The 21,806-nt window shown below is 48.6% G+C and overlaps 1 protein-coding gene across 2 annotated transcripts; it reads left to right on the top strand.

Annotated features, from left to right (window-relative positions):
• The first annotated feature begins 463 nt into the window (after positions 1-463).
• On the top strand, positions 464-20,711 carry UNC119 (unc-119 lipid binding chaperone). 2 transcript variants are annotated; one of them, XM_068910071.1, is made up of 5 exons: positions 464-630; positions 10,765-10,878; positions 12,953-13,055; positions 14,703-14,875; positions 15,728-20,711. In XM_068910071.1, the coding sequence occupies exons 1-5, from the start codon at positions 504-506 to the stop codon at positions 15,838-15,840; spliced, it is 630 nt and encodes a 209-aa protein (XP_068766172.1). In that variant the 5' UTR covers positions 464-503; the 3' UTR covers positions 15,841-20,711. The 2 variants fall into 2 exon arrangements, with proteins under 2 accessions (XP_068766172.1, XP_068766173.1); XM_068910072.1 differs by lacking the exon at positions 10,765-10,878 and having other exon boundaries at positions 471-630.
• Positions 20,712-21,806: the final 1,095 nt, after the last annotated feature.

The following is a 21,806-nucleotide window of genomic DNA, read 5'->3' as shown; positions in this document are numbered from 1 at the left end:
GTGTTTGGGGTATTTGGTCCAAAGCAGCTGGGGGCCAGTTATAGGGTTCCTCTGCCCCCCCTGTTGTCAGTGTTCAGCCCTCTGCTCTCAGGGACAGTTATAGGGTCTGCTCTGTGTGTTCAGCCTGAGCTTTTTGGGGGCTGTTAGGGGCTCTGCGCCCCCTCCTGGGAGCTTGGCCAGAAAGTCTGGGCTGTAGTTACTGCTCTATGGGGCCGGGCTCCTGCGCTCGGGCCGGTTTAGGGGGGGCTGAGCTCCCCATTGGGGTGGGGGGAGAAGAAGGGTTGCCTAGAGCCTCCGGGAGGCGCTTATGGGTTGGGGCCCCTAGGGCAGGTGCTGCAGGGGACCGGTGCCTTCCCACCCCCCCCCCCCCCCCGCGCCGGGCGGTGCTCCGGAGCCTGCCGGGGGCGGAGCGGCGCGGCGAGGCCCCTCCCGGGGCGGCGGGGGCCGGCGGCGGTGCGCAGCCGGGCCGCGCCGCTCACACCGGCGGCGGCGGCGGCGGGGCCATGAAGGTGAAGAAGAGCGGCGGGGCCGGGGCGGCGGCGGCGGCGGCGGCCCGCACCGAGGAGGAGCTGGGCCGCAAGGCGCTCATCGGGCCCGACGACGTGCTGGGGCTGCAGCGGGTCACCAGCGGTGCGTACCGGGGGGGGGGGGTCTCGGTCTCCGCTGGGGGGGGGCGGGCACGGGCTGGGAACAGGGTGCCCCCTCCCCAAACCGGATGCACGGGGCAGGGACGGAGTTCTCCCTTCGGGGGTGCCGGCGCTGGGGACCATGTCCCGTCCCCCCCCCCCCCCCAGGCATGCATGAGCCCAGGATGCGGTACCCCTGCGGCCTGGGTCCCCCCAGCAAGGTGCAGGGCCCGAGACCCCTCCCGGAGCTCCCCCCCCCCCCCCGAGATCCCCCACCCGCAAGCGGCTGCGAGAGCATCCTCGGGGCCGGAGCGGGGGTTGTGCTTGGCTGCGCAGCTCGGCTGGGACCGGGCAGCCGCCTCTGCCCTCGATGTGTCAAAACGGCAGCGGGCCGGGCTGCGGGCGCCGTCGCGGCTCGGGCTCGAGTGCGTGCGAGGCGCCAGCCCGGCCGCCGCGGTGCCCAGAGCCGCCTGCTCCCCGCCCGGCAGCCGTTGCCCCCCCCCCCCCCCCCGCCGCAAAAGGCCCTTTTGCACCTCCTGGGGCCTCTGTGCCGGCAGCAGGCCGGGCAGGAGGGGAAGGGGCCGGCCGGGTGTCCGGCCAGAGCACCGTGCAGCGTGGCAGCCGAGCGGTTTCGGCTCGCCGGCCGGGCTGCGCTCGGGGAGGAAGGATGCGGGAAGCCGCACCGGCTGCGAGCGGCCACGCATCAGTGAGCGGCGCGGAGGGACGGGCGGCAGGAAAGCCCCCCGGGACCCAGCGCTGCCCCTCGGGAGGGGGTTGCGGAGGCTCCTCCAGAGAGGGGCTGCCGACGCCGGCTGGGCCGGGCAGGGTCCTCGGGCCCCTGCTCCTGGCTGCGGCGCTGCTGGGCCGCGGGAGCTGCCTCGCTGCCTCGGTGCCTCGGTGCCCCGGGCCAGCAATCGCCCTGTTCCCTGCCTGGGGCAGGAAGAGCCGGGCGGCTGCACTGGAGCGCGCTGCCCGCGTCCTCGATGCTGAATCCAAGCGATGGCTGCGTGAAACGCTGCGTGTGCTCGCTTCACCGTGGCCTGCGTGCCCCCGCCTTGGGCAGCGCTGGCTGCAGGGGCCGCGGGCGCTTGGCCTCGTGTAGCCTCACTGGGGCTAGCGCGGATGGTGCGAGGCAGCCGGCGGCCCTTCGCGGCGTGCGGCGCTCCGGGCACGCGCCCGCGTTGGCAGGGCACGGGGAAGGCTGCGCTGCTTGCCTGGCTCCGGCACCGGGCTGGGAGCGGAGCTGGCGGTTGCCTGCCCCGTCTCACCGCGGGGCAGCATGCAGCAAAGCAAAGCAAAGATAAAAAGGAAACGTTTTCAGCTGTTTTGCATCCCTCCCTCTGCGAGAGTCTCCGGTACGAGGGTAACGCAGGGTGCTGCCGGGTCGTGCCGGGCAAGAACCAGCCGCCACGAGGTGAGCCCTGGTTAAACCCTTCCCAGGGAAAGAGCTTGTCGCTCCTGCAGGGCACGTGGGAGCCATCGGAAGCTCTCCATGCCTGAAATCCTCCGCGTGCCTTTGGCCTGGTCTCTGAGCGAGCTAACCTGCTCGCGCTGGGCGTGTTGTATTTTACTGCCTAGCGATGCTTTGCAGCACCCCTTCTCAAGCCCAGCGTCCCACTTGATGGGTTAAACACAGAGAGCAAGGCATAAAAATGTTTTTCTGGTCCTTACCACGTAACGTTTATTCGGGGCATTCTGCGGCCTTTAATTATTTGCATGGGCTGCAGCAAGCTCGTAAAAATAGATTGCCAAAAATAACGATGTGAAATCATCCTAGTCTTCTGCTCCGGCCGGAGGGAGCTGTGGGGAGGGGAAGGATCTCAGGCTGCGGGAGAGAAGCTTGCGGCCACCCCAGCCCCGTCCTCTCCCTGGGACGGGGGGCAGACGCATCACTTCTGGTGCCCTCTCATAGTCCAAAAGCGTGAGTGTGAGCGGGACAGTGGCCAAGTTTGCGCTCTCTCCTCGAGCCTGTTGTTAAGGGTCTCTTGAAATCCTCCTGCCTGCTCCTTGTAGCTCTTTTATCCCTGCCTTCGTCTGCTGGGCAAACTCTTCCCATTTTATCCGGGGACAGAGACTACCCAAAAACGTGTGGGACCGGTCTGTGGGAGCGTGCCTGCCCTCGCCGGGCCTGGAGCGACTCCAGGGGAGGGGAGGGATCGTGCAGCAGGCAGCGGTGAGACGCTTCGCCTTCGAGGAGCACCTCATCCCGGCCCTTCACGCTCCCCTCCCGCTCGTCCCCTTTAGCTTTTGGCTTAAGCCCTGGTGTAACCCCAGCTTTTATCCCCTTCTCATCCCTGGAGTACGAGGTGGCTCAGCCTTGGTGCCTGCAGCTGGAACAGTATCCGGGGTGTGGGTTGTGCCTGGCTTAGGCTGAGGAGGAGGACATGGGCCAGAGGACGTGGGAAGTGCTCTCCAGATCAGGGGAGAGCTCAGCACATAGTCTCTGCAGGCCGTTTTTCAACATCAAGAGGATACACGAAGCTAGCAAGGAGCGTGTGGCATCCTGGCCTTGGTTATTTATGGCTTTTAAAGGGTGTTAAGAGTGGTGACTGACTAGCTTTGAGACACGTTCAAAGGACTGTAAGAGGATGGTGGGTGGAGAGGTGAAGGGTTAGGATTTCTCATTCTCTCTCTCCCTTTTTTTTCCCCCTCTCCCTTGAAACCAGTTGAATTAATTCCATTTCTGGGCAAACCTCGATGCCTCTGCCACCAAATCATTCAGACTGATGGCCGTGGTCACTCAGATTTTGTTCACCCTGGTTTCGATGCCCAACAGATGATCCAAAGGTGTGGTGCTCCAGCCGGGTCGAAGTCGAAGTGGGAGTTGGCTGTGGAGCGAGAGCCGCGGTGGAAACGTTCCAGCGCCCCGGATATCCCTCGTGCATCCAGACAGGGCCAAATTCGTCGTTATCCAGGCTGGGCTGGCACAGTGAGGACTCCGGGACGCGTCTCCGGGAAGCGTTTTGCTGAGCACAAGTTAGTGGGAAGGGCATGTGCAGCCCCCGCAAGGGTCAAGGCGCTTAGGTCCTTCTCGAGGTTGAAATTTGCTCTGTGCCCTTGGAGATCGCAGGTAGGAGCCACCGGTGTGCTGGCTCTGCCGTCGTACCCCTCGCCCCCGGTTCGCCACTTGGGGAGCCGGCCCGGGCTGGCGGGGGCGAAGCTTTGGTGGCAGCACGGGCGCATCGCCCTTGCTCGGGTGCTCCCTGGCCAATGCCGCGTGGGGTGAGGGTGCTGTAGCGCTCCGCAGCTGGGTCTCACGTCACCTCTCTGAGATGGTGAAGATTTCCCGAGTGCCCGGAGCAGCCCGGTCAGGTAACCCCAAATCGCAAGCAATGGGAGATGGCACAGGCGCTCTCCTTTGAGGTGCCAACAATACTTTTTGAGATAAATCCATTGAAACCGGTTATGTCTCCCCACCTGGACGCGCACCAGGGACTCTTCCCTTCGTGGAAGGCTGGTACTGGTTTGCGCCACGTGGCACCCACGGGCCAGGTTTTGGCTCAGACGGTGACGCGGTAGTTCGCAGCGTTGAGGGCTCGCGGTCAAGTTGCGTGCTGCCCGGCGCCCGGGGTGGTGTGCCCACAGCTTAGCATCGCTTCAGCCAACAAAGTCCCAGGACGGACCACGTTAGACCGGGTCTTGGCGCTGCAGGGCCGCGTGCTTCAGAAGCGCTTACGCCAAGAACAGCCCGTGTGTTTCTGAAGGGCCTTTCGGCTTGCGTGAGGAGAGGAGAAACCCCAGCTGCTTTAAGGGGAGAGTGCGATCCCGTGACGAAAGGGCTTACGCAGCACGGCTGGATGCGGCCGCAGGGTGCTGCGCTGGCACCCGGCAGGCCCCTTCCAGACCTGCGCGTGCCTGGCGCTGGGGGCCGGGGTTCGCTGCCCCGGGCCCGCCCTGCCTCGCGCGGGGCTCCCCGCTGCGTCCCGGCGCTGGGGCGTCCGCTCGCCCTGCGCCCCCGCGTTGCTGCTGCCCTGATGCCGCCCGCGGCGGGGAGAGCGCGGACGGACTTTGTCAGCTGCTCCCTGGCGTTCGGAGCTCGGGAAAGCCCTCGCTGGAAACGCAGCGGGGGGATCACGCTGTGCTCTCCGTGCTGGGGACCCTCACGCGTGACCGAACGGTAAATATCTCGGAGAAGCAGGAGGCGCTCGGTGGCCACAGAGCGCTCGCTGCTAGCCCGCGGAAACGCCTTCTGTAACCTGAGCGTGCAGGAAGCCAGAAAAGCCAGCTGGGCTCTGCTCTTAATGTGTTTCTAATAAGCTTAAAGGGGGAGCCGTGCAAACTGACCTGCCTGTGGTATGTCCTTTCAATGTTACGTTCTCGCCCAGCTCCAGGGCCGCTATGGTTTCCAGGGTGCAGCTGGTGGATCTGGGGTGCTGCCCCAGAGCAGCTGCGCCCTTCGGCTGGGCTGGCTCCCGTGCCGCTGCATTCGGCATAAGGCAAATGAAACATTTCTTTGCAATTAGCAGGATTTGTTACTTGCTCACACAACCGTGGTTACCGAAAGAGAAAAACCTTAAAACGTGATTAACTTGGGATTAGCAAAGGAGCAGGGCAGAGCTCAGTTCAAATTGCGATTAATTACCGAGGCAGCCAGAGGATCAGGGGAGCCCGTCTGCAATTACTGGGACGTCGGTGGCGGTGAACGCCGTGTCCTGCCTCGCGGGGCTGGCCGAGGAGCCGCACCGTCCCCCCCGTCTTTCGCCACGCTCAGTCTCGCAGCTTCGCTGGCTGACGCTGTGCTAGTCCCAAAGGGGTGTAGATGCCCCGTTGGCTGCAGGACAGGCTTAATTCAAAGAGAGCTTTCATTTCTTCCCCCCTTTCTTCTCCCCGGGGAGACTGTCCCCGGTTACCAGTGCGGCGTAGCGCCAGCCTTCGAGCAGGTATGTAACAGGAGACAAGCGTCAGCCTCGGCGATCTCCCTGCTCAGCACAGCTTCGGGCCCCTGCGCAGCTGGTCTGAAATACTGCTTCCCTTAGAGTAAAGCTTATTTTATTTTAGGAAACCAAAGGGTTAAATAATTGATTACATATTTGACAGCAATTACAAAGCGCAGCCTAAAAATAAGCAACGCACGCTTAATCATTTCTGAAACTAATCTCTTCCCTGAGCTGTCATTTCGGATTTCTCTGAGACTTTTCTCAGCAGCTTTAGCTACAGGCTAACTTGGCAAAGGTCTGCTGCAGTGGGTTGCTCAGGGCCGACCCTTCGTGGGTGACTTTCGTACCAGCTTTGCTGTGGTGTTAACAGGAAGCTGATGTGCGCAAATCGATCTTCAAAGCCGCTCCTGGACCACGGCTTTTCCTTCTTTCCCCAATTAACTTGGCAAAATGCATTGTATTAGGAGCCCTGATTAGCTGTGGGTGTTTGTGAGACGGTTAATGAATCACCGTTCTGAGCTGTCTGGGGCTGTGATGTGTAAAATATATTGATGTGATGATTTCTAATAGCAGAGCGGTATCTGAGAGCTGCGGCGAGCTGCTAGCACCAGGACACCTTTCCTAGGCAACACAACATATGTTACGAACCTTTTCAAGGCTTTGTGATAACTCACAGCTTAAGTGTTGTGTAGATGGAGGCTTTTTTAGTAGTCTCGCGCTTAAATATGGACTGTTAGGTTTCTAGGGAGAGCACACACGGCATATGTGCGATACGGGGTTACGGAGCTGGCAGCCGAGTGCATTTCTCCTCCTGCCGAATTTAAAGGTTTGGGTCGTCCTAGGTGGAAATGGGAAAGCTAACCGGAGAGCTGGGGTGTGGGCAAGGACTGCTCGCTTTGGGTTAGCCCCGTGCGTATGACTGAAGCGAGCTGATTTTGTTAACGTTCTCCCCGTGGTTTCAGACTCGGGGGCCACCGGCAGCCCTGCCGCCGTAGCCAGCGCCGTGCGCTCCCCGAGGGTCCTGCCCTGCCGCTCTGCCATCCTCTCCGTGGGACTTGAGCCACCCAGGCAGAGGGCAGGGGAGGTGGTCTAGCGTTTTCTTTAGTTGGGCTCCGGTTGTTTCAGCAGGCCTATCAGCACCGCTTGACGCTGGCCCTGCTGTCCCCGCGAGGTCCTGTGCTCTGCCCTGCGTCACTGCTCTGCTGCTCCGCGGCGTTGGTGCTATTTCTGCTCGCTTCCTCCTGAGACTGTTCAATCTCATAATCTCCTAATCTCTAGCTCCTAGGAATTCATCTTCAGCTGACTTTGCTTTATACCTGGCTTACGTCTTGGGAGAAGCTTCCAAAATAGCTTCTGACCTTGTTGGCTAGTGCATGTTAAGAAATAGGCCTGCATGGCAAGAGGAGCCTTCTCTTTCCCTAAATGTCTGTCACTGCCGGTGCTGGGGAGGGACGTTCCTATCACAGGTAGCTGCTGTCGCATCTGTTTCTTGTGCAGCATCCTCTAGTTTAGAGCCATTTTCACCATGGGATTCTGAGTTCTTCCTTACCTTGTCCACACTCCACTTTCCTCTCTGGGCCATTAGAGGCTTAAAATAGGAGCTACCCAATCTGAGCTTTGAGGCTTTAATGAGCACCACAGAAATATCTAATGTTTGTGAGAGGGAGGGTACGTGCTTTCTCCGGGTCGCAGAGAAGCAGAGGAGATGCTGGCAGGAGCACGACGAGGAGTGCACCAGGAACGCCTCCTCTTGATCAAATGTGCCCAGTGGGGCTGATGCAAAGGGCAGCTGAAAACGCAGGACTGACATTTAGCTTTCCTTGACCGGGATCAAACACCTAATCTCATCAGTTGGATAACCGAAGTAATGGGGAGAGGGCGGGAGGAGAAAGTGCCTTCGTTAGCTTTCTGCTCCAGGGATGTGCGATGGATGATCCCTCGCCTTTTGTGCCCCTTTGCAATGCCAGCTTGCTGAAGCACATGCTACAGTTTGCTGTTGGCTTGTTTGCTTGTTTTTTTTAAGCACAAAGGGAGAATTCATGATGAAATCTAGTGTTTCTGGCTCAGGAAGTCCATCACCTCTGCCGTTTCCTGAGACATCTGCAGCAGCTAGTTGTGCCTCTAGGCTCTTCATAAGCATGGTAGGTCTTAAGAGAGAAAATGTCCCGTAGTGAGGACTTGCAGATCTTTGGGCATGGTGACAGAGATTATGGGGAAGAAGCAGCAGAGGCCCCCAGCAGGCAGCAACAGTGATGTGCTGAGTGAGAGGCAGCTGCTAGCAGTAGGCTTGGGTGAGCTGCGAGAGCTTGCTCTTTGCTTTGAGGCCAAGTTCAGCTCAATTGGTGAACTCTTTCCAGGAGCAGCTTGGGTTTGGAGGCCTGGGGTATGGCAATTCACTGTGCTTTAGGAAGGAGTTGGAAATGTTCCTCATTTGCAGCCTGCTTTTGCACTGCTTAACGTGGGTGCCTCAGACCAAAAGACGATCTGCTGGGTTTCCTGAGCTAGTGACGATGCGTCCATCCCTTGGTAAGAGTGTTGTCTCCGTCAGCCGTGAGTCAGGTGAGTACTGAGGGCTTGTTCAGGGAGGTAACATGATAATGTGGTTCCTGAGCGGGAGATAACGCAACCTGCTTTGGGGAGGTGCAAGAAATAAGAAAATGTTCTGTCCTGAGAGACCAAACCTGCCTTCGTGGTAATGACCCACTTCACTCGGTGGGGACCGGAGCAGCCTCACGAGAGGAGAGGTGGATGCTGCCTCCGTTCCCCAAGCGGCGGTGACGGTGAGTTAGCATAATGAAAGCAGATGAGGCACGTAAGCGCGTCACGGAAGTGCGGGCCGCGGGGGCCTGCAGTAATTTAAAATTAACTATGTTTGAGATGAGACTAGCCGATCTGATAGTGGCCAGCTCGGCAGAAGTCTGCGCCGAGTCCAGGCAGGGCGATGCTCCGCATCAGCGACGATCCCCCCGGGGCTGCCGTTGCCAGCCAGACCTGCCAGTGTAGCCATGAGCTTCCCCTATGTGCGGGAAACAACCGCGCGTGGTTACCCTAGTTGATTTTTTTTGTTCTTTTGAACAGGAATTGCAGCAGGAATTGTGGTTTTTTTTGAACAGGGTTTTTCAAGACCGCCTGAGAGGAATACGCTCCTCTCTTATTTTCCTGCCAGGAGACTGGGCACTGCCGCCGAAGAAGGACAAACTTGATTGCAGTATTTTCCCTCCGGCTGCGAACCTTGCCGGAAGCCATCCAGTGAGATGTTGGCGTGATGATAAAAATACAGGTTTCAAATAACCGTCCGTGCAAAAAAAGCAAGTTGGGAAAAAAAAAAAAAACAAACCCCATAACGTTGGGGGCCCAAACGTGAGCGAGCAGGATTCTGCCTGGGGTTTGCTCCTCTGCCGGTGGCTGGGCTCCGGCTGAGTCACGGCACCGGCACCGTGACTGCAGCAACGCCGCAGCCCGGGGGGGGACAGCCGTTGCCGTGGAGCCGGCCGGGAAGGAGTCCTGCAGGGGGAGAAACACTTAATCATTAACTGGCGGAGAAAGGCGGCTGGCGGACTTGGCTGTGCGCTCTGGGGCTCCCGGGCGACCGCGCGCTCCGGCCCGGCGGCCTCGCGGGCGGCGGCAGGAGCTGGGGCCGGCGGGCGCCCGAAAGGCTCACGCGACGCCGCGCCTGACGGCTCGGAAACTTTGGGACCTGGGGCGCGAAGTTAGCCGGTGGTTTGAGCGTGCGGCCCGCGGCCTCAGCTAGCGCTCTTTAAAACCGGAAAAGAGGGGTCGGTGCCGCGGTCAGGCCGTGCCGTCTCACCGGCAGGCTTTCGCGGTTGTTTTTTCCCCCGCGCGGCAGCGCCCAGGTTGCGCTTTTCGCCGCCTTCGCTGGCGCGAGAGCCAGAGCCCTTCCCGGCCGGCTGCCACCTCCCTGCGCTGCGCGGAGGCGCAAGGGGCCGCCAGGGCCGGCGGGAACCCCCCGTTTCCTCTTGAGCCTTCGCCGCCCGCGGTTACCCTCGCCCGGCCGGTTGGGTTAACGCCGGCCGGTGCGCGCGCCAGGTTTGCGAAGAGTCAAGGGCCGCGGGGGGGGAAAGCCGAGGGGCGCCGCATGGCTTTGGGGATGCGCTCTTGTGTCCAAGTCGTCTTTTAGTCGGCGTGACAGCTTCTTCTCTGCCGGGGTGTGCTGACCACTGCCCGTGCAGCGTAACCCCAAACCGTGCTGTAGGTACCGGCCTTGTTATAGCTGTGCTGAAGTAAGGCTTAAAATGGGCGGGCGTGGTCTCTAACTGCACCGAAACCTACTTTCACGTACTCCATAAATAAGCATTAGGTGAGTGGACACACTTAAATTTTAGAAATAGGAAAGCAGACTGCAATAAATGAATAACTCGCACTAACAGCAGGAATTAGCAGCCGAGAACTAGAATTTTCAAGCATTGCTTTTACCTTTCTTGAAACCTCTAAACCAAGTCTCTTAAAAAACGCAGCTGCGTGGTCATTCAAAAGCTAACCTAGCTTTCACGCATACACATTTAGTTAGATTTGTCAGGATGAAGAAAGGTACTGGAGCTCTTTCAAGCCGTGCCTGCCGGCGGGGCGGCGAGCGCGCAGCGGGCGCCCCGCTCCCTCCTTCCCCGCGGAGGAGTCCCACATCCCGGCCAGGGACCTGGCTCAAGAGGCAGGGAAGGGCTCTGTTCCCAGGCTGTCTTCTAGCACAGGGAAAGGTTTCAATGCCGTTTTTGGTGCCGAGGAGCGAGACCTTACTCGGGACAAGCGTTGGTGGAGAGCGGAGGCCGTGCTGCGTCTGCGGAGGGCTGGAGAAGGGGAGGTGGCGCGGGGAGGAGGACGCTCCTGCTCCAGTGACGCGTGGGCGGCTTAGTGGCCGAAAAGCTGCTTAGTGCTTGCGTTCTGCCTGAGGGCAGTTTTAAAAATGGGCAAAGCCTCTTACCCTACAAAGGCTAGGATTTGGTGGAGGTCCTGCCTGTTCTCAATACCTCGAGGGAAAATGGATCCGGACGATGCTGGCCCAGGGTTGGGAAAAGGTGATGACCTCTGGGTGCCAGAACAGGGAGCGTTTTCCCCTTTCACCTGCCCATGCGGAGCGATGTGGAGTACTCAGTAGTGGCACTGTCCGTGTAGACACTCGCTTTGAGTTAAAAGCGGGGTAGTAGGGGCACTGGTCTCTTCCTACTTCTGGTTGTGACCTCCAGAGAGTAGCCAGAAATAGCTGGTGGTTCTGGGCAGCCTTCGTTGACATTTGCTTTCCTCTGCAGATTATTTGTGCACTCCAGAGGAAAATGTTTACAAGATAGACTTCACCAGGTTCAAAATCCGGGACATGGAGTCTGGCACGGTGTTGTTTGAAATCACCAAACCACCGGCTTCAGGTGAGCGCACACACAAAATACTACTGTCAATGACAAAGGAACACTAGCGTGTGCTTCTTTTTTGCCTTTTTCCACTCCTTTTACTCAACGCGTTTCCCCCAAATAGGACATGCTATCAACTGCAAGAGGGCTAGAGCCCCGGCTGCTGCAGAAATCCCATTCAGGTATCCCGTCGTACCAACGGAAACTGTTCATGTTGCTGCTGGGTTCCTATGGTGGCCATCTGTGATTAGAAAGGACAGATGGATATTGTAAATAGAAGAAGAAAAGGAGGCGGAAGTCAGAACGTGTTGGTTTCTTGGCTGTTCATCAGCTAGGGTCCCGCCGTACATAGTTTAGCTGTCAAGCTAACGTCTTTCTCTCAGGAGTCAGGAAAACACGCACCTCCAAAAGACAGAAACTGTTTATCAGTTGTGCAAGGGAGACCAAAGGAGACAGACTGCAAACATGCTTTGTCTTTGCATAATTTGTTAGGTGTTATTTGTAACCGTCAAAGTGTTACCCGTGGCCAATGGGCAATAAAAACTCGGTGCAACTGTTCTTTTCTTGATCAAATGCTCTTTCAAATCTTCCCCATCTCCTTGCATGCGAAAGGAAGTTTTCCGTAGCTTAGAGAGAGCAAACAAGAGGTGCTAAGGTGGAAGAGCTTGGTCAGAGGCATACTGCAATTCTGCATTAGCGGTAGGAACAGTGAGTCACTCCAGAGCATAAGAAGTGGCTCAAACCAAAGGGCCATCCTGCAAATGCTCTATGAGTGACTGGCAGAGGACACCTTAAAGAGCATAGGAAGAGGGTGAGCGTGCCCACGTCTTTGCTCAGAATAGTTTCCTGGCCTTCGATATTGTATAGTTCCAGGAGCTCCTTTGCGGCATGCGAAGTCTTCATATTTAATAGCCCTCAATGGATTTTTACTTCTTGAACTAACGTACCTTTTTAGCAGTCACAATGTCCTATAGCGAGGAATTTCCCAGCTTAACTGCATGCTGCAGTTGACGTTGCCTGCTTTTGCTTTGGCTCTGTCGCCTGCTAGTTTCATTAAGTGTTCCCTAATTCTTGCGCTAGGAGAGACAGTACGGAGTAAAGGTAAAGCTCCCAATTCTTACTCTCTCTTTCAAAAACCAGATTTCTGTCCTCTCTTTTAATATCTGTGAGCAAAACCCGAAGGGAGCTTTGTAAGGCAGATAGCAGGTTGATTGTTTTGCTCCCTTTCTTTAAAGGAAGCATGTTTTGAGGAAATTGTCTTGACAGGAGTTTTAAAAGTTTGTTCTCTGCAAAGCATTATTTGCTTTTTTCCCCTTATACCATAGTGACTGTGAAATGCTTGCGTGAATCACGTTGTGACCGAATGTTATTTTTATGAACTTGGTTAATAAAGTTCATGAAAGAACTGAGTGTAATGAGATCACTATGAATGGTCATCCTTAACAGTGAGGAAAATCAGAAATAGAAACTCTAATGGATAACTTGTGGTATTTTGTATCTCCTCCATTTTGGTGAGGAACCCGTAAACTTTGATCTCTGAATTTTTTTGCTCATAACATAACTTTTCCTAGTTAAAAATACACAACCGTTTACTGCTCGCCCAGCTTCTTTACAGAGAGCTCTTTGTTTGTTCCCAGTTCTGCCAGAAAGGAGCCCTAGTTCTTTTTTTCCCGGGGAACCGATTTCCAGCATTGCCAAATCTCTAGAAATGTGAGGGCCGGAGTACTTAAACAGATAGCAAAACTTTGCTGCTGAAGCTGAGCTCAACTCTGACTTCTGGGGGATAAACCACTTATTTTCACAGCCGGATTATTAGAAAAAATTTTCTCCTGCTGCGGTCCATTTGCTGTGCTCCGCAAGGATTTAAGCAGGAATCAGCTAAGCTTGTGAGTGAGCAGAAGAACGTGGAAAGGCCCTTCTGGTGCCGAAAGCGCTGCAGGTTGTTTGCTGTGCCTCATCCCCGAGCCTCCGAGCGCAGGCTCCACCACGGGTGTGTGTGAGGCTGAGGAGGAGATTAACGTTACTGTAGTATTTTCACTGGCTTTCTGTTTCTCAGACGGCAGTGACGGAGCTTTCCTTTGCGCTTTTTCAGAACGTGAACACAATGACAAGAAGGACGTTGACCCCAATGCCGGACGGTTTGTACGCTACCAGTTTACCCCAGCTTTTCTTAGACTTCGGCAAGTGGGAGCCACGTAAGTAAACGCTCCCGTGCTCCTTTTTCTCGTGCTGAAAGCACCCGAAGTCTTATAAAGCAAAAGTGGCTCTTGCTGTTCCTATCATGTAGTTTTGCCTCTTAAGTTGATCTAATAGGGATCGATCTCTATTATGAGGAGCTACAAATGTCTTGGCTGGTTGCCTCGTGTTCCCCATTCCTTTAGCTTGTTTATTTACCCTAAGAACAGATGTGGGGTTGAAAAGATTAATGCTAAAAGGAGCAGTATAAAGTGGACAGACTACCCAGATATTCCAGCTCTTTTCTGCAAGTTGTGGTTTGTTTGACAGAGGCTCTGCTCATTTTGGAAGATGTTTCTGCAGCCTTCCACATCACTTTCCCCAAAAGACACTAATCCAAAGATGAAAGTGAAATGGTGAAGTTGTGTTTGACAGGTTACGTACCAGAATGATCTCTGAGGTAGTACCTCATGCATCCATCAATAAACCACACCAAGACGTGGCACACGAAGTATTTTTCTGTAAAGCTTTGGACCAAAGACATATTTTTTCTTTAGTAAAAGTTAGTAGTAATTTTTTTCCACAGTTAAGTAGTATGTCTGGAAAGATGCAAGTTTTAGCTGGTGTCTTCTGCCCCCTTCAAGAGCTGGCTGGTGGGCCCTTCAGCCTTTACTGAAGATTTTAGAACAATTGTGGATCACACTATGACAGAGCCTTTGTTATCTTTGTTTTCCCTTGACATTCACTTAAGTTTAAATTTGTAGATCCAATTAAGAGCTTTATGTCCACTGCTATTATGGCATTAAGACCATAATACTATAATTGAGCATCAGTTGCTGTTCCAGTGCAAATATTTTTTTTCTAGGTATATAGAAATCATTAGTTTGGATTCCTGTTAGACTGCAGTTTGATAGATCCCTTCAACGGCAAATATCTAGAGCAAAGTTACGCATTGCGGCTTTCTGCTAATCTTAAAACAGAATTATATCATTTAGACTTTGTTTTGGAAGAAAGATTAAAGTCATGTATCAGCACCACTTTGGCCACTATTTTATTGAAATGGTAAACACCCAACTCTTGTTTTGTTCCAGACATGTAACAGTGTCTGCCTGGCGTACTCATAGTGCAGTGCATCATATGTAGCTGATACCTCTCTCTCTCCAAGAGGTCATGCCTCTTCTTAGTAAGAGAAACTTGAGTACAGTCTTGGCTGAAACTTGCCTTCTTTTACCATCTACAAAGCAGGAAGAGAAGAAAGAGTTTTTCTGTAGATTTGTCCTTTTAATACCAATTGGAAGAATTAAATTAACTTGAATAACAATCCAACACAATTCTAGTGAATGCTCTAGTGAAGTGCTTATCCAGTATAGTTGGAGGGTTTTTTTTCTTTGCTGAAGATGATTTTAAGCTTGTACAATTGTCTTGCATTTCGTTTTTATGGAGGAAAAGGAATAGAAACATAGTGTAAGTTATGATTTGTAATACTATGTTGTGTCCCTGCAGCATACTTTTCAAAAAAGAGAGAGACTTTGATTAGTACTATTGATTTAAATATTTTGCCTCTTTTGTTTGTTTGTTTTAAGAAGAGTTCTTTTCTATCTGACAGCAGTGTCTGAAAATCTTGCTTAAGGAGGAAAGCTCATTTCAATCTTATCCTTCTTTTTCAGGGTGGAGTTCACAGTAGGGGACAAACCCATTAATAACTTCCGCATGATCGAGAGGCATTACTTCCGGGACCAGTTGCTCAAGAGTTTTGATTTTGAATTTGGGTTCTGCATCCCCAGCAGTAAAAATACGTGTGAGCACATCTACGAATTCCCACAGCTCTCGGAGGATCTCAGTAAGCTCTTTTCAATTATTAGGTTACCAAATAGTGATGTTAGTCTAAGCTGTTTTGGAGAAGCCCTTCCAATGAGCTGTCTATAGAAAACAGGTATGGAAAAATACATCCAAGTAGTTTTGCATCTGTTTAGTACAGCTTTTGTTTTCTAGTACCATGTATCCTGTCACTCACCAGGTGGTTGTTTTTTTATTCATAAAAGCGAAGCTTCAGTGTCAGGGAGAAAAAAAAAAAGTGTTATAAAATAACTAAAAAAGCAGGACGGAAAAGATGTCCAATCAAATGGATAACTTACTTAAACTTTATGTTCTGCTTTCATGTTTGATGAGCTACGTGGATAGCTTTAGAGGTTTCAGTTTTAGTATGAACATAACTTTTATTTTCTCTCCTCTCTCCCGAGACATAATGGCATCAGCGCTACATCTGTGTGCTCTAATATTCTATACAGCCCCTAAACATGCATGCCAGTACTAATGCTACAATCTGTGTAAAATACAATGATATGCTTTGCTTGCTTACTGGTGCACTGGAACAAATGTGTTTTGAATTCACCATCTTATTACCTATGCAGTATTGTTCTGAGGATAGCTAGAACACTTACAGTTTGTGTGGTGCCTTAACATATTTGGATTCTGTCTGAGTTCTTTAAATGCTACTGAAACACAAATGGTTTGGGTAGGCTCCTGTTTTGTTTTGTTTTGCTCTGCTTTTTTTTTTTTACTTTAGAGTTTGATGCTACTTTAGCAATGCTATGGAACGTAGCTGAGACCCGGTCTCCAAGAATTGTCAGCACTGAGCATTGCTACAGTAGGGCTCGTGTATAACATGACTAATTTGTTTTTTTGTCTGCAGTTCGGGAGATGATCCTTCATCCATACGAGACACAGTCGGACAGTTTCTACTTTGTAGACAACAAGCTAGTGATGCACAACAAGGCAGATTATTCATACAGTGGAGGACCTTGAGCACAGGAGGGACAGCCGGCCTGCGCTGGCCTTCCCTTTCCTATAGAAGTTGTCAGGGATAACACCACCTTCAGTTCAGTTGCCCGCAGCGTCAACTGAACAAGGATCCACTAACCAAGGACTCTTTGCCACAGTAGGAGTTTCATGACTAAATTTGCCAGTCTCATCTTTGTTGAGCTTTGAAGCAGACCCAGTTCTTCAGAACTTTAAACAGTTCTACAATGCTAAATGATCTTTGGAAACCACTGCCCTAAGTTCTTTAAGTGTCTGCTTTGGAAATGGCCTTGTGGGTCCTGGGGAATTTTGCCCTAATTCTGTGCGTTTGTGTTCCTGCCCTCAAGTATCTTTTAGGAGGTGATGGCGTTCTCAAAGAATGTAATCTGAGAAACCGTGTGAGCGGATGGATGCAAACGCAGAGTTGTGTCTATTTGTTTCTATCTGTGAATGCTTCAAAGGCACGGTCAGTTTAACTTTTACAGCCAGTTAAAAATGTTCAGCATAACATCTTACAATGGCAAAAATTTCATCCTTAGATTATTTCTCTAACTAGGTATCTCATCCTTTTCTCTTTTTTTAATTCCTTCTACGTAATATTCTGTTTAATCTTGGAAACGATGAAACTTGGAATGAAGATGAGTAGTTCAATGACAGACATGTTTATAGTCAAGTGCTGTCTTTTTACATTTCAGATGGAGGCAAAATAGCATTGAAGGTCTACAAACCGTCATAAGCATTCTCAATTTATTTAAGTGTTTGCAAATAGAAAGCAGAATAATCAGGAAAAAATGAAGGATTTTAGGTTAGGCTTACATTAATACGTAGTTAACATTCAGCCTATTCATGGTATAGGTTTTCCATGTCTGTCTGTTTTTTTTTCTCTGCTCAATACTAGGATAAGGGCTTCAGCATTACTTGTTAGAGCAACACTTTCATTTGTGTCAGGCAATCAGTGTGTGGAATTTCCAATTTCATGTTTGTATCTGCATTTGAAGAATGTTATGATAGTGTTTTCCCCTTTGTTAAAAAATGTTTTGCATTTGATATTAATACTCCTGAAACGGTGAGTCTGATAACGTAGGACTTTAAGGCACAACACAGATTTATCAAGCGCTCGCTCTTCAGTCTCTGTGGGAAGTTTAAGAACCATTTTGCACAAGTTTCTCAGAATGTGTTTCTTAGAAGGATAGGAGTGCAAAGAAGTAGCAACATCAAAAGAACAAATTAGCATAGGCAAAACAAAATAAAACAAAAATTCGAGATGGTTGTGTGCAGTAAAAACATTTCATCTTTTATTTTGCCTAAGTAGCCTGTTGTCATGAAACCCTTACTCTAGAGCTCAGTTCACTGATAATAATACTAATAATTGGCAGTTGCAGTTTGTAGATATTTCTATAAATACTTGATGTCTCCATGTTTAATTCTGTGAGTTTCAGTGGAACATTATGTGTTAGCCTCAGATAGGTGTGATTGTAGTAATTTTTATAAAATACCATTTCCAGTTGTGATCAACACCTTCCAGTAACAGCCTAAGTCAAACAGGAAAACTACAAATGGTTCCAAATGTAGCCTGTCTAAGAATCTGTCCAAGAGCAGGGAGGTTTTGTGCTATTATTGGGGTTGTGATTACTATTAAATGTGTTACCATTTGTATTGGGCTTGGCTTTCTTTACTTCTGAAAGTTGATCAGTTTTCTAAAGAAAATATGGTGAGTTTAGGCTACAGCACAGAATTTGTTATTAAGATTGATAGCTAATAAAGTATGTGGAGTTCACTGATTTTACACAACTGGTATCTTGCAGTAATTATTATCATGATGAGACTTATATTCAAGATATCACTGTTTTTGTCTGTAATGTATTAAACCATAAAATTAGCCTATGGCTGACTTACCTGTTTGAGAGTTACAAAGAATTTCCTCATTATTTTTATAATGCTTTGAGCTACTGATCACAAAGTTTTGTAGCACAATAATTCCTAAAGGTGAAAATAGTCTACAAAAAGTCTACCCCACCACCCCATTTTTTGTACCAGGGCTATTAAACTATCTTTATATTCAAAAAAATTTTGCAAATTCAAGTGTTTGTGAATTTTGTCGAACTCTTGAAGGAGAAAATGTATTGGTTTGAAGACAGAAGAGTGTGTTTATTTATAACTATACACTTTTCAGTTAGTATCTTTTAAATCTTATCTGTTGTTCATATTAATCACATCTGTGCATAAGAGTTTTAAGGGACTTCCAGCAATGGTGCTTGCCCAGAGTTGCTAGTCATACATTTCAAACAGCTCTATCATCTCAGTATATTGCTGTGAGAGTGTCAATTGAACTTCTATGCAGACTTGTGTCAGTCTTGGGTTATATTGAGTATCCTCTCTGTATATGAATATTGAATATGAACATTGTTCATATGAACAAATATTGTTTGCTGAACTGAAATAATCATATTCTGCTCCTTTTTTATGCTACCTCCTTTTAAGACTTTAGATTAAAAACAAAAAGTAATACTGTAAGAAATATTACTGCAATCAACCAAAACTTGAAAGGCAGACGTGTCCCTACAAAAACATAGGAAAAAGAAGCTGAAGAAAGTTATCCTGTTCTCAAAAGTGTAATATGTAATATATCTAGGCTTCCTGACTAGATATTATTTTGTGTTTTTAATACTAATCTCTATTGGGCTTACTTTGCAAGTTTACCTACAAAATCACAAAATTCTCTCTCTAAAAATTTTTTGTTGTATTTTTCTTTGTTCTCTTTTAAAAACTATTTTAATTATCACTATACCAATAAATCTGTTTTAATGAGTCCATCTGCAAATCTGGGATCTGGTTTTCTAAAAACAAAAGAAAACATCAAAAAAAGCAAGATTATCTGCTAATAATGACTAGTTGTTTTCTCATCATAAGACACTATTGTATGTATATTTTACATACTGAATTAATTTCAGAAAAGAAAGTCTCTACATGTACTGATATTGCCATAATTGTAACTCAACATAACAAATTATTTTACTTTCTCAGTCTTAAGTTCCTTTAAACTTTAGGCTTTGCTAAGAAAGGTAACAGGAAAATATTTGTAGTTTACTACCATGCTGCATGGTCTAATAATTCACAAACTTTAGGAGCAGAAATAGAATTTATTTTCAAGATTAACACACCCAATATAAGTATAGTTTAAATTGAAGAAACTTTGATCTCAGATCAGTGACCAAAACCAAAAACGTTTCTGTGAACGTGTCAGTTATGTGGTGACACTTACGTAATTACGGAATAATCCACTCTCCCTGACTCAGGAGGATCTCTCTTTTTTTTTTAATCTAGAAAGTATTTTGAAAACCAGGTGCTGAGGCTTAGTTCTTGCTCACAGTCTGTCTACATCTTGTTTTATGAGTAGACAGGTCAGGAAGATAGCTCTGTTTGCCATCTCTGTCCTCCATTTGAGTTGCATTTTAAAAACTTGTGTGGGAGTGTCAAAGTGCAGCTAGTGGCTGGCTGTGTATGAAACAGATTGCAGGCTGCCAAGTCCCTTCATTTTGATGCAAATAGACTATTAAAGTATATTGAGAACGTGATGCATGTTCACCCATAAAACCTAGAATTCAATCTTTGTGACAATAATTAAAAGGAACGCTTATTCAAGGAAAGATTATTTGGGGACTATTTAAGGTAATAAAATGCTAATACCCAAATTTCATACTTACTTTCACACAAGTTACCTTTAGGAAAAAACAAAGGAGAAGGAGGGAGAAAGAGAGCGAGAGCGAGAGTTAATTTCAGCTAGTTTGAACCAAGAGTTTTAAGGCCATGATAAGTTTAAATGTTTTTTTCTGCTGAGATTTGAAGTAGCCTGTAGCTTCTGTTAGCAGTTCTTTGCTACATCCCCAGCACAAGCATTAGCTAAGTTTACACAAATGTTTAATATTAGTCAGCTATTAAACCTTATTGACAGTTCATATCATTTTCTAAACATGGAAATGTATTTCAAGAGTGTGATACTCCAGGCCTCAAGCGCAGCTCAGTTATTTTCTACATCATGGGACAATCTGATTAAGTGGCTGAAAGTGTATGTTTATAAATCTGTTCACAAAACATTGTAAACTGCCTCCCTCTAATCACTGTGTTGATGCCTACTGTGATGTCTGCTTTTATCTTAATGCTACACTGAGAATACCTGTTTGAATGTGACATTGACTTTTTTGCATAGAATCAGAATTGTCTGTATTAAAATGTATTTATAAAAAAATATATTTTTTGTGGAAGGAAAGTAGGATTCTAGTTAATATACCATTGGGAAAATGTTAGATACATTTTTATGAAATTCATTTATAATTCTTTGTATCTTGTTAGTTACCTGACTTGTTTCCTGTAAGAACATCCACTGTGGCCAGTTAGTGGCAATGCAATGCGCTGTCATGCAGAGAATGTAGTTTTGGGAAAACTAGGAGGTTTTTTTGTTTCCTTTTGGGCCAGTAGGAAACTGAGTAGGTTGCCAGGCGAAAACAGAACCTTGGCACTGATTCCACTTGTGTGGGCTTGGCTTCAGTAACTAGTATGACTTGTTTCCAGATAGATAAGTAGGGAGATCAAAGATTGAGAATTTAGAATAAAGAAAATTAGATATTAGTCTTCCTGTAGGAGAAAGAGAGTACTAAAACCAATTTACACAAGGAATAAATAGGGAGTACACTTGCTTAAAATGATTTAATATTGGCAGTTCAATCAGAACTCTGCAGAGTAGGGAATATGCTTAAGTATTTACATTACTTTGGGAAATGGTTAAAAAATGTGTCCTTTCATTAGCAAGTGTTTCTTCTCCTGTAACAAACTGCAAAATGTAAAAAAAAATTAAATAAATTATTGATACTAGAAATGGAGGTGATTGTCTATTTTATTTAGCACTAAATGTTTGCATTAGCATGTGGAAAACAGTTGAATAATTTTTCATTTCAGATGTCTTCCATCAATATTTGAGCTCCAATTTTGTGCAGATTTGTTTAATGAGCTTCACTTTCTGATGCTTATGAGCTAAACAATGCATGTGTAGACACTCTTCACTGGTGGTTGCATAGTAACATGAGTAAAACAATTGTATTAAAAATGTTTGAAATGGGGTTCAGACTTCTGATCGGTGAGAATATCTTGGGGCATAATTAGAATAAATTATTCTCAAAGTACATTAATAGCACCTAGGAGTTCTACAGATCACAGTTCTGTCTCAGGTTATGCTTTTGCAAAATCAGCCAGCTGCACTATGGAGAATCAGTTTTTGAAATTTATGACACCTGCAATTGTGGTCTAGGCCATACTGACTAAAACTGAAACATCTGCTCAAACTGAAATGAGTAGCTTATGGGTAATTCCATCTTGAGTTTTGACATTTTAGCCATGTTACTCTCAGTATTCCTGGGAATATCTGCATTTCTCTGAGAAGCAGAAAAACTTAGCTGCTTTCAGAGGAAAAAAAGTATAATCTGTTTTTATTTGAAAATCTGCTGTAATTCATTTTGATTTGTCAGAGTAACTGAAGATATCTTCAAAACACAGTATACAACAAAATAAATGTTGTGTAGTGGAACTCACAGAAGAAATTAATACAAGATTTTAACTTTTGGACTACCACTTGGAGCTGCCTGAAATGCCTGCATGGAATTCTGCAATAAGGTGATGACAACCTGAAAACAGGTTTGCAATATAACTGTCGTTCAGCTATCACTCATCTTAAATCTGCAATGAAGATATATTCAAAGTTTGACATAAGTTCTCTTACTGACTCCTTTAAATCAGAGGGTAGTTTCTGGTTTTGCCTGTACAGGTCTTCTGTGTTTAGATACTCTCTCCCAATTAAGCTTACTCTGGGAATTACCTGAACAACTGGGAGCATGTGGCCTTTTCTTGAAACTCCTGAAATGAGTAGAGACTGATTTCACTGAATAGCTAAACAGTAGAGCTAGCAAAATCAGTAATAATAA

The sequence above is a fragment of the Struthio camelus genome, chromosome 16 (assembly GCF_040807025.1).
Source record: "Struthio camelus isolate bStrCam1 chromosome 16, bStrCam1.hap1, whole genome shotgun sequence".
Taxonomy (NCBI): domain Eukaryota; kingdom Metazoa; phylum Chordata; class Aves; order Struthioniformes; family Struthionidae; genus Struthio; species Struthio camelus.
The sequence above is the reverse complement of the archived record's forward strand: the minus strand, read 5'-3'. Positions and strand labels throughout refer to the sequence as shown.